At 39.1% G+C, this 13,198-nt stretch overlaps 2 protein-coding genes across 6 annotated transcripts in view; both read right to left on the bottom strand.

The window, feature by feature from the left end:
- Positions 1-860: 860 nt before the first annotated feature.
- LOC311303982 (N-acetyllactosaminide beta-1,3-N-acetylglucosaminyltransferase 2) lies at positions 861-8,019 on the bottom strand. Of its 3 annotated transcripts, none has more exons than XM_084430772.1 (5): positions 7,842-8,017; positions 7,294-7,386; positions 1,458-2,816; positions 1,096-1,180; positions 861-995 (listed from the first exon to the last, which is right to left on the bottom strand). In XM_084430772.1, the coding sequence occupies exons 3-4, from the start codon at positions 2,811-2,813 to the stop codon at positions 1,160-1,162; spliced, it is 1,377 nt and encodes a 458-aa protein (XP_084286898.1). In that variant the 5' UTR covers positions 2,814-2,816; positions 7,294-7,386; positions 7,842-8,017; the 3' UTR covers positions 861-995; positions 1,096-1,159. The 3 variants fall into 3 exon arrangements, with proteins under 3 accessions (XP_084286898.1, XP_084286899.1, XP_084286897.1); XM_084430773.1 differs by having other exon boundaries at positions 1,425-2,816; positions 7,842-7,995; XM_084430771.1 differs by lacking the exon at positions 7,294-7,386 and having other exon boundaries at positions 7,842-8,019.
- Positions 8,020-10,076: 2,057 nt separating this feature from the next.
- nrg2b (neuregulin 2b) overlaps positions 10,077-13,198 on the bottom strand; it is a gene marked incomplete at its 5' end in the record, with an annotated part of 73,169 nt that continues 70,047 nt past the window's right edge. For 2 of the 3 annotated variants that reach the window (XM_084430113.1, XM_084430112.1), the window contains one exon: positions 10,077-12,623. In XM_084430113.1, coding sequence (XP_084286239.1) covers positions 11,993-12,623 — 631 coding nt within the window. In that variant the 3' untranslated portion in view covers positions 10,077-11,992. The remainder of the gene's footprint in view (positions 12,624-13,198) is intronic. The other variant, XM_084430114.1, reaches the window with a different exon arrangement.

A 13,198-nucleotide genomic window follows, 5' to 3' on the forward strand; every position in this document is an offset into this window, starting at 1 on the left:
CCTCATGCCCTGAGCCTAGCTATTCTGGGCAATTTCTTGCCTTGCCCTGGGTATTTTTCACCCTAGTATTGTCCATGAATATCCTGTTTAGAGGCCTGGACTTGAGTGCCCTAGGGCTAGGCTCACAGGATGGGCTTCCGTTCTCTGTTTGTAGCACGGAGCTATTGGATTGCATTCCCCAAAGCTTTAGCAACTGACGCAATGCGAGTGAACCATATCGAAGGGAACCTTGGTTCATGAGCATTGCGTAGCTGGCCGTGCTACAGCACTTGCACATGATTCTATGCTTAAAAAGTGAAACTGAAAATTACATGTAAAGGCCAAGTATGGAAACCCATACTCAGAATTTGTCTTTGGCATTTAACCCATCCAAGTTGGTGTACACACATTAGGAGCAGTCACCCTGTACATACACACACTGCAAATAGTGGACACACACACCCGGAGCAGTGGGCAGCCATTTTACTGTGGCGCCCGGGGAGCGATTGGGGGTTAGGTGCCTTGCTCAAGGACACCTCTGTAATTTCCTGCCGGTATTGAGAATTGAACCCGCAACCTTCGGTTTACCAGTGTGAATCTCTAACCATTAGGCCATGACTGCCCCTAATGCTTGCCACTCCTCAGTTGAAAGATTCTAATTAAATGCATTTATCATCGACTTTTATAGGCAGGCGGGCCTGGTGGGCTGAAATGCCATTTGTCTGTGCAAGTGCACAGATGTGATTGTGATTCTTAGGGAATCCCTATCTTAGGGAAAAGGTTACATGAGTAACCAAGATGTTTTCTAGTTACATATTTCTTTCCTCTGAAATATCAGCAATAACTTTATGTATGTATCCTCTGTGAATGTATTCAGTGCATTCATCTGACTTCAAAAGTGTTTGAAGCAAATTTTTTTCATTGCTCTTTTTGGGCTGAGAACTTTATAGTACTTTCCAAGCACTGTTATCTCTAAATATCAAGGAACAAATGACTCCTCATGAGATGATCCAGGCCTGTAACCAAACAGACACAGAAGAGTGTCATACTCTCTGATATTAAAATAAGTTGTTGATCAATATAGGTTTTTCCAATGGCAAATTGTTAAAATTTTACCTTCAGTCCCCTCTAAAATTTAACATTTGGTTGCATCCCTGGTGCAACTCCTTAAAAAGTTGTGTCAATGAAGAATGTTGTTCCCCTGAAAATATGTTATTATAAAGACACATATCATTCATCAAAAACTTGATCTTCCAATGAAATGCAAAATTCTCTTCACGGCACAATATGGAAGACAAGATCTGCCACTACTTCTGTTTTATCACAACTTAAATGTGTTAAAAAGATTCAAAATTACAAAAGTTTATACAAAAGACCATGCAATACATAACATTAGTTTTTCAAGTGTTTGGAAAAAATTAGAACTAGCTTTGACTAAAAAAAACCTTGAGATCTGGCTTCTTTCATCTGAACTCAACTCTAGTTTTGACTCTCAGAGTTGCATTTCTGCATTCAGAACTGGGGTTTGACGTTTCGATCCAAAGTTGGAACATCTCAGCTGGGCTACGCTTGTGCACCAGGAGGATGGTGTGATTTGCACAGGGTTCCTTGGGCTCATCCTTGGGGAAGTCAAAGGTGAGGAAGGCAGGGTGGTGGATAGGGTACACTCCCAGTCTCTGAAGACACATGCCCAGGTAGACATCATCAATGGGGAACAGATGAACCTTTTGCGACACCTCCAAAAGCCTATGGGCCAGATAACCAGAGTAAACCACCCCCCCTCCACCAGGGTATGATGGGTACAGCCCTTTAAAGAAGCTCTCTGGAATGTAGTACTTACTCCCTTTAGAGCGCATTGGTGCTGCACTGTTTATCACGTCCCCCACAACAAACGTCTCCATTTTATTTGACCGCCTGGATCCATTTGAAAAGCTTCTATTAGCCTCCTCGGCCAGCAGATAGTCTAGGAGAGCAGGCGTCCTCACAAAGATATCATCATCACCTTTAAAAATGAAACGGGCATGTGGGCATCGCCTTGGGAACCAGTCCCAGAACAGCACATCCTTCAGGGTGAGGTTAAAAAACGTGTCCATGAATTCCCATTGGATGATGTCACCATATTTATCACTCTCTAATTGCAATTTCTCTTCAATATGCAAGTCTTTGGACTTCCCCAGAAGGAAGACCCTGCGAACAAGCCTTTGCCGCCCACCTCGGCTTTTTATTCTTCCTGAACGCCCCCAAGTTTCTCTTATCGCTTCTCTGTTCACAAAATCCGCAGAAAGAGTTTTGATGGCCAGGAGCAGCGTTGGTGCCCGATCCTTTGCTAGTGGACCACCATCACAAACATCTAAAGGATCTATGATCAGCGGATATTCTCGACAGTGCATGCTGGTCACAAAATCTTTCATCTGCGTTGGTAGAGTGGAGAAATCTGGCATTGTATTGTTAATCTCATAATCTGGAGAGCATCCATTCCCACTTCTTCTGGACCTTTCTGTTTTGTAAGAAATACCGGGTGGGTTTGCAGCCAGATGAGGATTTAGGATGGGGTTATGCTGGGAATCTATCTTATACTGGATGATGTTCCATAGTGCTCCACTGTTTAGCTCGCTTCTCCAGAAGGACTTCACAGGATGTGGAGCCAGATCTCTGGAGAATTTGAGACCATTGGCAGTAAAGTGTGTCTGCAGCACAGGATGAACACCAGGTGCACCGTGTTTCATGACATAGGTCAGAGAAATCGAGACATAGATGTAGATTGGGAGCAGCAGTATGCATGGCGAACAGAAGAACAGGATCCTCCGGCGGTATCGGCACAGACATGAAGCCATATACTGAGGAAAAGAACATTTTAAAGTTAAACAGACCATCAAAGTTTTGATATATCAATGACTCAGACTGTCAACACAGGTGTCACTAGTATTATTACACAAGATTACTCAGACTTTAATAAAAATCAACAAAAAATACCCATGGAAACTCCAAAGTTTCCATCAAAATACCACAGTTATTGTTACTACCTATAAAAATCATAATTATGATTAATTCATGTGGACTCTCTCCTTCAGACAGTGTAAGAATCTTTCAAAGTGTTTTTAAGAATAATACTAATAATAAAAATTATTATTACCAATTTACCAGAGTATCGTTGTAGACGGGAACAGAGCTTGCTGGGTTGATGTCACGAGACAAGAGAGACAGCATTTAACTACCTCATGTCTCAAAGCACATAACATTACAATAATAATGAACATAAACAACTCAAAGAGCACTGACCTGGGGCCTGTTTCAATAAGGAGGTTTAACCAACTCTGAGTTAAAACTTGAACTCTGAGTTGACTTACCCTGAGATGGGAAACTCTGAGTTTTCAGTTACAGAATGGCTGAAATGAGTTAGTTCAATCAACTCTGAGTTAACTGACTCTGAGTTAAGCGTGTGCACCACAACTATAAAAAGCCATTATCAATGGAGCGCAGATATTATGAGTCACCATGGCAACAGCGCCAGACAAAAAGATGAATTACTGTCATACAGTGTTGGGTTTAATTAATTACGAAGTAATCTAAATATTGTGATTTAATTAAAGGGATAGCTCTTAATTCTTCTGTAATCTAAAATAAAATCTGATGTAATTACATTAAATAGGCTACTGCATAGACTATAGAACAATTCTGTATAAAACAATAGTGGATTTAACATACATTTTTAAAAGGTATATTTTTATGTAACCTTCTCCCTCTACACACTTCAGTCAATTCAAGAATAGTTCATGCAATTGTATATTGTTTATTTGAAAGCATTAAAAGTGCAGTTTCTTGTCTCTCCTTGTATTGTTTAAGTGGTTGAGGTTGATATGGAATTTAGTAATTAGTAATAAGTAGACCAATACTTTCTAAAGATAGTAATTATTACATTAATCTAATTACATTGCTGAAAATAACATTAATAACTATTTTAGAGTAACTTGCCCAACTGTTATAATATCCTAGGTGAAACTGGAAGAACAGTATATGTTATTCAACCTAATTTTAATTTTCATGTGGAGCAATTCTGCAGGCATTAAAAGAACATGGCAGCAGCTGAAAATTAAATATAAAAACATAATTCAATCAGGTAAGGCTTTAGCATATCATGGGTGAAGGCTACCTGACTTCACAAACATTTGACATATTAAATAACTAAATAGCATCCAGTGTCTGCAATGCAGCAGCATTTTTGGCTGAGGGAGTTCCTGGATGGACTTCAGAGCCAGTCACTCCCGAAGATCCAAGGGCCTTCATAAAATGTAAGAGGTTTACATATGTGTTATTTTTTAGATAGGCTATTTTTGATATTTCCATTTATTTTACTTTGAGGTTGGGTTTTTTGTTGGTCCCAACATATTCTGATGGTAATATCTGTCTTTTGGAGCCTACTGTCCCAACAGAACCCCCGGCAGTTGTAAGTACCAGAAATGATGACAAATAGTGTTATAAAGTGCACTCGACCAAATGCTCATCTTCACAGGACGATGAGGATAAATAGTTTCTGCTGCCACAGAGAGGTAATGTTAATATTATGTGTCTACACATCAAACAATCTACACATTCAGATTTTTTCTAATTTTTATGTGGATAATCTAAGTTTAAATCTAAGTATAAACAAGTATTCTTATCTCTCCCCCCGCCCCCAGAGTGTGGAAGAACAGCTGGAGGACGGTCCATCAACTTCTGTTGCACAGATGAACAGTTCAGTGATTTCCAGTAAATGCCAGTTTAATTCTGTAGAATTTGTTTAGAACTGCATTATGTAACTCTAATCTACTACTGTGTTTTCAGTTGCCAGTTAAGGAGTTATATAGACTTCATCTTATAAAAAAAAAAATATAAAAAAAACTGCAGTAAAAATAGCAATATTTTATTTATTAATAAAAGATTAATTTTATTAATAAAAATGTACTGAAAGAATGAATGAGGTGTTTAAACACCGCTTCCCCTTTAAAAAAGGGGAGGAGACCGACAGAAACTCTGGGTTTACCGAAGAAAACCTGCTCCCGACCAGGTTAGGTTCACAGAGTAAGTTACCATGGTAACTGACTCTGAGTATAAGTTACCTCTCTTTCTGAAACAGGCTTGACTTACTCTGCTTTCTCAGGTTTAACATACCTCCCATTTTGAAACAGAAAACTCAGAGTTTCCCTCATTTCAGGGTTAACATACTCAGAGTTTTCACTTAACCTCCTTTCTGAAACAGGCCCCTGGGCTGCATTTCCGAAAAGCATCGTAAGTCTAAGTTGATCGTAGAACAATTGCCACCAATAGTCTCTGTTATCAACTTAGGCTTACGATGCCCTGTACTTTACGCGCCGGTCGCACATGGCAATTTTTGTTGTTGTTGCAGTTTGTGATGGATTTTTTAATTAATCAACTTGAATTAATCAGCTAACATTTGTAAAATGTGTGACTTTGATTGTGTGTGTGTGTGTGTGTGTGTGTGTGTGTGTGTATAAATAACAAATAGGGGAAGTGAAACTAGACATGACAATCAAACCTTGTGATAAGTAATCACAAAAACAGAGTTTGCTTGTGCCAGTGACAGAGGGAAAAGGTTGAGGCTTTTGAACCAATTGAACCAATCATATTGAAGGTGGCATGTTAGTCTTATTTGTTTTCTCGACTATAAAAACTGTTGTATCTGTGTTTTCTGGTGGGATTCTCAATGGAATTTGTCTGAGATCCTCCGGCCTTGCTTCTTGGGAGAGATTCCCTGAGAACTGCTCGGGAAGATCTCCTGGCCGTGATTAAAGCATTTAAAGGACATTTGCTGAAGTCTGTTTGTCGATTTATTCCTGCGCAGGAAGGAAGTTAGTTAGTTAGGTGACAAGTTAGTTAGGTGACGTCGATTTGTAGACAAGACCCAGATAGACTAAACGTCGACAGTAGACATTAGGGGACGTCGATTTGTAGACGAGACCCAGATAGTTAGGTTTAGGGAAAAATCTACCACAAGTACTTAGTTCATGCACAAGGTGGCAACCGTGCCATGGGGGTGTCGATTCACAAGGTAGTCAAAGAGAAGCAGCATAAACAGAACAGACTGGAACGCATGCAAGCTACAGTGACAATGGATGCCTAAAGACGAGAGATTGTGTGAAGAGGTAAGAAAATACCCTCATTTGTACAACTCTAGCATGAAAGAATACAAAGATATTTACATGGGTTGTAACTCGTGGCAAGAGATTGTTCAAAACTGCGCATGCGTCGGATGCCTGTGTACGCGTAAGAGTCAAAGAAGTATACTTTGCAATGCTGTGCGTTCGACATGTAAAGAAAACTAAGTATACTTTCTGCTTAACTCTGCACAGCACGAAACGCGCTGATGACGTTTAATGTCTGCGCGAGCAGCGTACGCGGAGGTATGGAAATACATACGTTAACAGGCAAACAGAACATCGTATCATTGCATTCAGACCGCATTCAATGATTGGACGAACACAGACGAACTACATAAATATAAATCCATTTAGACCACTTAACTTGCAGTCAAGATGTGAAGAAACTTTTAACCAGCATAACAAATTCTTTTTCTAGAACAAATCGCCTACCCTGCCTTTAATACAACATGATTAAATGTGGAGGTGATTAAAGCAGCATAAAAACGTTCCATGTATGTGTTTGTTACATCTCCGCCACATTTTAGAACATGTCTCTCAAATGTATGGACTAAAATATACTGCAATAAGAGCACAATGAGTCACAAATTGATATGTATTTTTATATTAATTTTTAATGCACAATAAATGTGAGCACTCTGCATTTGTACTAGTAAATATGCACCAATTTTGTGCTAGTTGGTAAAGTGCAAATGAAAAATAGATCACATTTATATGTGCATACAGTAATAAAAAACTTTTTTTGTGCTGACTGCTTCCGCAGATGTATTTTGACAACTAATAGAATGTTAAACATTCAATGTTTTCTTTTTCTGTTGCAAGTTTTTGCAACATATCTCACAGTCTAACTGAGAATTGTTGAAGAATTCATAAAAAAATTCAATGAAGGTTGACTACTGTATAGTTATCCGCACGTCTCATCCATGAGGATGCAATGAAGGAGAACAAGCTTTTGGGGGTTTTAAGAACCAGAACCAAGCTGTCTGAGCAAATTGAACTTTAGCTATAGTGCGAGTTTCTTTTCTCTTAATACCCGGAGGTGAGGAATAAGACAAAAATGGCCAAATTCATTCAGTATTACTTGATCTATATCACACACCATCTCAATTACAATTGAGTTCATATTAATTGTATTCAGTTGTGTTAAAACGGTCCATACCAGTACTTTGTAGTCAAACTAATTTCTGAGCCACCCTAGACTGGTTCCTGACCCCTGTCTGGCCATCCCAATGAAAATATCCTGGCTCCGCCACTGGTTGTAGAAACAACAACTTTAGTAAATATGGTATTTTGTAAATTTTTGTAATACAATCATTTCATTATAAAGTATACATTTCCAGAATACAATTACTTATCATAAAGCGTAGTAGCCTACAATTCAGGATACAATTTATCATTTTTATAATACATTTTTATTTTAATACATTATTATTATTATACGTTTATTTTATTAAAAATAATTTAGGTTTTAAAAAATAATTAAGTGTAAAACAAAACTAAAAATAAACATTTTAACGGAAAAAACTCATAAGAGACTGCAGTTTACACTTCATTTCCCACTTGTGCTGCTCCATAAAAGTAGCCTTCTAAAATACACTATCGTTTTTTATTTCTCTCTTTTTGATCATTTTATTTTTCCACCAACGAAACGAAAATAAAGCAGCAGTTAGGCTACTTAAACTACTAATATCAAAACTTTAGACTTACCATGTTTTTTTGGTTATGTTTTTGATGATGAATTGGGCGTCATTTGGTGATGAATTCACACAATGATACTCGTTGTGTAAATAATGTATGCGGAAGATAAAAGAAAAGGAAATATAGGGATCGAGTTAAACCGTCTAATGACCAAACAAACCAAGAAATAAGGTACATTTCCCAGTGTTTTGAGTCCTGCTGCATGAGCGCGTTAAGTGATCTCAGGTGTGTGTGTGTGTGTGAGGCCACGCCCACGATACTCGGTAAAGGATAACAGATAAAAAGGCCAGGGGCCAGTTGTCAAACTTCTCACTCTAGAGACTATTTCTCTTATTTAAAAAAGTCAAATTCTATAGACACAAACCTTAAAGTTTTGAGTAGGCTACCTAAAAACTATTGAACAGGTGGAAAATATGGGCAACGGCCGACGTGACATTTCATAAAAATAAATAAACAAATATCTTCATTGATTGTTTTGACCTTTTTTGATATAGCAACCTTCACTTATGACACCAAGCCCTGTAATCCCCTATTAATTATTATAATGTGTAAACACACATATGATATTGCAGACACGAGTTCTCTGACTCATTTGACATGTTTTTGTATGTTGTGGTTTAATGTACACAATGATTGATGTTGTTTGACTAGTGTTGCGAGTTGACATGAATTGCATGGCCTATTGTTTCACAGATCTGATGATTTCTGCATTACAAAACAATATCAGCTATATCATTAATTTTGATTAGAATCTAGAATTCAGAATGAAATATGCTTTTCATCAGTGTGACGATAAAATTATTGTGAGCTCACCAGACCTTCTGTATGGAATCATTCATGAGTAAAACGCTCTCTTCTTCTCGGAAACTCACCCATACTAGTTGTCTTCAGGCTGCTTGTTGACGAACGCGTTACATACCAAACATGTTTTGATAAATTATCACCACAAAAAAGAACTATTTTTTGACAGTCTTGGTTGAACAAGTTGAGCTGGTTGAGTGGAGGCCAGTCAGGGTTTCTGTGGGTCTTCAAAAGCCTTTATTCACCCTTACACAAATTAAGACCTCTTAAATCAGAGCAGAAAGTCTTAAATTCAAAGAGTTGTAGCATTAAATGTTGCATGCATTGCAAAAATGAATATCTTCCTCCGTATATTTGTCCTGTTTTTCAACACAAATATCGAAACATCTTTGAAAAACGATACATTTACTTGAGATGCAAATGTAATGAAAAATGAAACAAAATTATGTTTAGTTTATGCTTAAAAGAAGAACAAATATCTGTCAATGAGTTATGAAAACTTCCATTTGAATTAAGTTGATTTTTCTGAGCACATTGGCAGATATTTGTTCTTGTTTTAAGCATAAACTCACTTCATTTTGATTAATTTCACAGAAAAAAAAAGACTTCATATTTTATGTTATTTTGTATCTCCAGTAAAATGCATATTGATTTAAGAATCTTGCACTGGAAACCAAGACAAAAATACAGAGGAAGAACATTACTTTTTTTGCAGTGCAAATTTGAATAAGTAATGGATATTTTTTAAATTTAATTTAAAGTCATAAACCTTCACAAAACCTGCAGAAATCCTGGTAACAGAACTTTGAGTTTATCTCTTGCTTTTTTTGAACATCTTATCAGTATTATTACCAATAGTAAGCACTGAAAACACTGACATTTTTATATTTTAAATAAAATATTATCTTACTGCTATATATGTAAACTAGTTCACGGTTTATATGTTTGAAACGTAATTTATAAAAAAAATATATATATATATTTTTTTTTCTTTGAATAAGATTCCCAAAGCTACTGCTTGTGTCTTAAATCCAATGGAGAAATATTGTTCACCTGAAAGTGTTGCAAATAGTGTCAGCATATTGTTTTCCTAGCATTTCTTTTCCTCCCGAAATATCAGCAATAACTTTAAGTATCCTCCGTGTATGTGTTCAGTGCATTCTTCTGATTTCAAAAGTTTTTGCAACTTATTTTCATTGCTCTTTTTGTGCTGAGGACTTCATAGCACTGTTATATCAAGGAACAAATGACTCCTAATGATATGATCCAGGCCTGATATTAAAATAAGTTGTTGATTAATATAGGTTTTTCAATGGCCAATTGTTCAAATTTTACCTTCAGTCCCCTCTAAAATGGAATATTTGGTTGCATCCCTGGTGCAACTCCTTAAATATGTAATTATAAAGACACATATCATTCAGCAACAAAAAAAAAAAAGAGAAAAGAACCAGACATACATCCTGATGACTTAAATTTTTAAAATGGTAGGAATTAAGATTTATTTATTTTCCATATGAACAAGTGGTTTGATTTTATTTTTAATTTTTTTTACAAGTACTATTTTTTGAGAAAACTTGCAAAAATTTCTAGCATATTCCAAGTCAAGAATGAACATGAAAAAAGGAGATTTATTGCTGAATGTCAAATGAAAACTACACTTTCACCGTGTGAATACGACTCAGTTGCTGCGGTTACCATGCACCCATCTATCTGAACCACTAGAACATGCAGAGGGAGGGACGCCTTCACAGGCAGAGAGGAAGAACAGAAGAAACAGAGAGTAAGACAGGAAGAAAATCAATCCGTGAAGACGAGTGGTGCTTTAAACGACTGTGTGCACAGAATGAATCTTGAGAATGTTTGTGTGTGTGTGTGTGTGTGTGTGTGTGTATGCATTTGCATGTGTGTCAAAGTGTAAGTGTGTGGGTGGCGGGTTTGTCTTCTCAAATGTAGTTGTAGGTTGCTGGGCTCTGGAAGGAGGGGTTTACGCTTGATAAACCACCTAGAGTAGCACGTCTAGTAGCCGTACACGCATAGCTTCGACTTGCATACAGCACGGACTTGGAACGACCCCACCGAAAAACAAAACAAAGAAAAGCCGGCAAAACATGGAGCGTTCGCAGACAAACACACCTGGTCGTATCGTTCCTCATAGTCTTCCCATCATGACGCAGACACGACGGGCAGGAATGGATCTGTTTCATGAGTAATGCAGATTTCGATGAAAAGTCCTGAGACACAGTGCGGCTTAAAGCTGCTGGCATAGGAATGGGAACGTGTGGGAGAGAGATGTAGGTCCGTGTAGGCTAGAATCAGGCTGGATTGGTTCCTCCGCAGGCCAATGACTACACAAGGAAGGAAGGTTACAGTGCAATGAGCTCGTGTCACCACTAGGGGGTCCGGTTTAACCCATTAGCGCTAGCCTGGTAACGTAATAGAGCTCCCTTTCGACAAAGCCAACATCCTAAAAAGAGTACAAGCATACGTATATACACACTCACAACAACACGCACACGTGCACGCGCTCGAAACGTTAACCTGAAGACGAACACAACGCGAACGCGCAAACGGAACGTGTTCTTGCACGAAACTGCGCAGACAAAGACACGTACGTATACACTGAGGTTCAACGATACTCTCACGCACACGGACAGAAGTGTAAACACATTCATTGGACGTACAGACCACCGTTTTGAAAACCCTGAACACCAGGGCCGATACTGCGACCCAGCGTCATGCCCTGTGAACTCCTGCGTACCTCTGTTTCCATGGAAACAATATGCGACGACCAGTTGAGAGAAAAGAAAACGGAAAACGCAGAAACCAAAGTCGAACGCAGACGGCGCTCGCGATGTCGGTTATGTGCGCGCGTGAACCCTACTCATGTAAACAAACACCTTACACAGAAGTGATTTGATATTGCATGGTGTCTGAATAATATCACAGTTCAAATGGGGAGATCCTGAACGAACGAAACAAACGAACAAAGAAAGAACATGTCTATAAAACCCAAGAGTCTGTTTTTAAGAAAGGCTACAAAAATTCAACTGAACCTCCCTCGTCGGCAAACAGCAAAAGGCACCACAATATTATTCTATTTCTAACTCGTGAAAAAATTTGCACGGAATTCTTCTTCGTAATGCTGTAAATCAAAAAAAGGAATTACATATAAATAGTTTTCCCCCTATAAAAAAAGTCTTTGCTGCTAGCTAGTAGACAATTTTTGCTGAAATGAAAATAAATATTTCATTTGTTTAGAATATCTGTCTGTTATATAAAATAAAAAATATTTCTCATAGGTGCAGGTCTATAGCATATCATTTGTTTTTCACGCCCGTCCTTGCTCTCGTCGTTCTTTTTTAAAGGGGTGCATTGTCCGGTCTGGACCGCGACTGCGACAGTTTGTTGGCCTGCACGGTGCCACGGGAGCCGGAGCGTCCCGTGTTGCTGAAAGTCCGCGTGTCGTTGGGTCGGTAGATGGTGGCCGGTTCAGTGGCGTTCATGTTCTGCATACTGAGAAACGGCGTGCTCTCACCGTGTCCGAGGTCGCCGACCTCATCGTCCTCCCACTCGCTGTCCGAGAGGCAGCTTTGAGAGCTGTAGTTCCTGGGGTCCGGAGCCCGCTGAGACACGTGCCCGTTGAGCCGCGACCTCCTGCGCCAGTGCCGCCCGCTGCCCTTCTTCTGCTGCTCTCGGGAGGACATGTACTCCTGCGTGGTCTCGTAATCCTCGTCGTCCACGAAGCGGTACGGGCTGGACGGGAGGGAGCCGGTGCTGTCCGCCGCGTAGTACGGCCGCCGGGACCGCCGGTAGCGGTGCAGGAGGGGCTGGTCGTCGTCCATGGCGACGGCGGCGGCGGCGGCGGGCGGCAGGGACAGGGCGTGGCTGGCGTTGGGCGTGGTGATCTGAAAGGTAGGCACCTGCGGGGGCAGTGAGGAGTGAAAGTCCACCGGAGAAAGACGCGCCGGCGTGGTCAGAGCGGACACGTACCTGCGAAGACGCAGAAAAACATGGTTGGAAAATACACACTACTGTTCAAAGGACTCTTATGCTCACCAAGGCTGCATTTATTTGATCAAAACTGTTGTGAAACATTATTACTATTGAAAGTAACTGTTTTCAATTTAATTTGTTTAAAAATGTAATTTATTCCTGTGATCAAATCTGAATTTTCAGCATCATTACTCCAGTTTTCAGTGTCACATGATCCTTCAGAAATCATTCTAATATGCTGATTTACTGCTCAGGAAACATTTATTATTATTACCAGTGTTGAAAACAATTTTTGTTGAAACCATAATACATTGAATTCAGGATTGTTTGATACTTAAAAGAACAGCATTTATTTGAAACCTTTTGTAACATAAATGCACTTACTGTCACTTTTGATCAATTTAACGCATTCTTGCTGAATAAAAGTGTTAAAGGGACAGTTCACCCAAATATTCTGTCATCATTTACTCACCCTCAAGTTGTTCTAAACCTGCACAAACTTCTTTCTTCTGTTGAACATAAAGGAAGATATTTTGAAGAATGTTGGGAACCAGACAGTTGATGGACCCTAT

This window comes from Rutilus rutilus (genome assembly GCF_951802725.1).
Source record: "Rutilus rutilus genome assembly, chromosome: 14".
NCBI lineage: Eukaryota > Metazoa > Chordata > Actinopteri > Cypriniformes > Leuciscidae > Rutilus > Rutilus rutilus.

Bases quoted from the DNA above. Each gene is read 5' to 3' on its own strand.
- LOC311303982 (XM_084430771.1), bottom strand. The intron at 1,181-1,457 runs GTTGAGTTCAGA...ACATATTTTCAG, and splicing joins CTCTGAGAGTCAAAACTAGA to GGGAACAACATTCTTCATTG.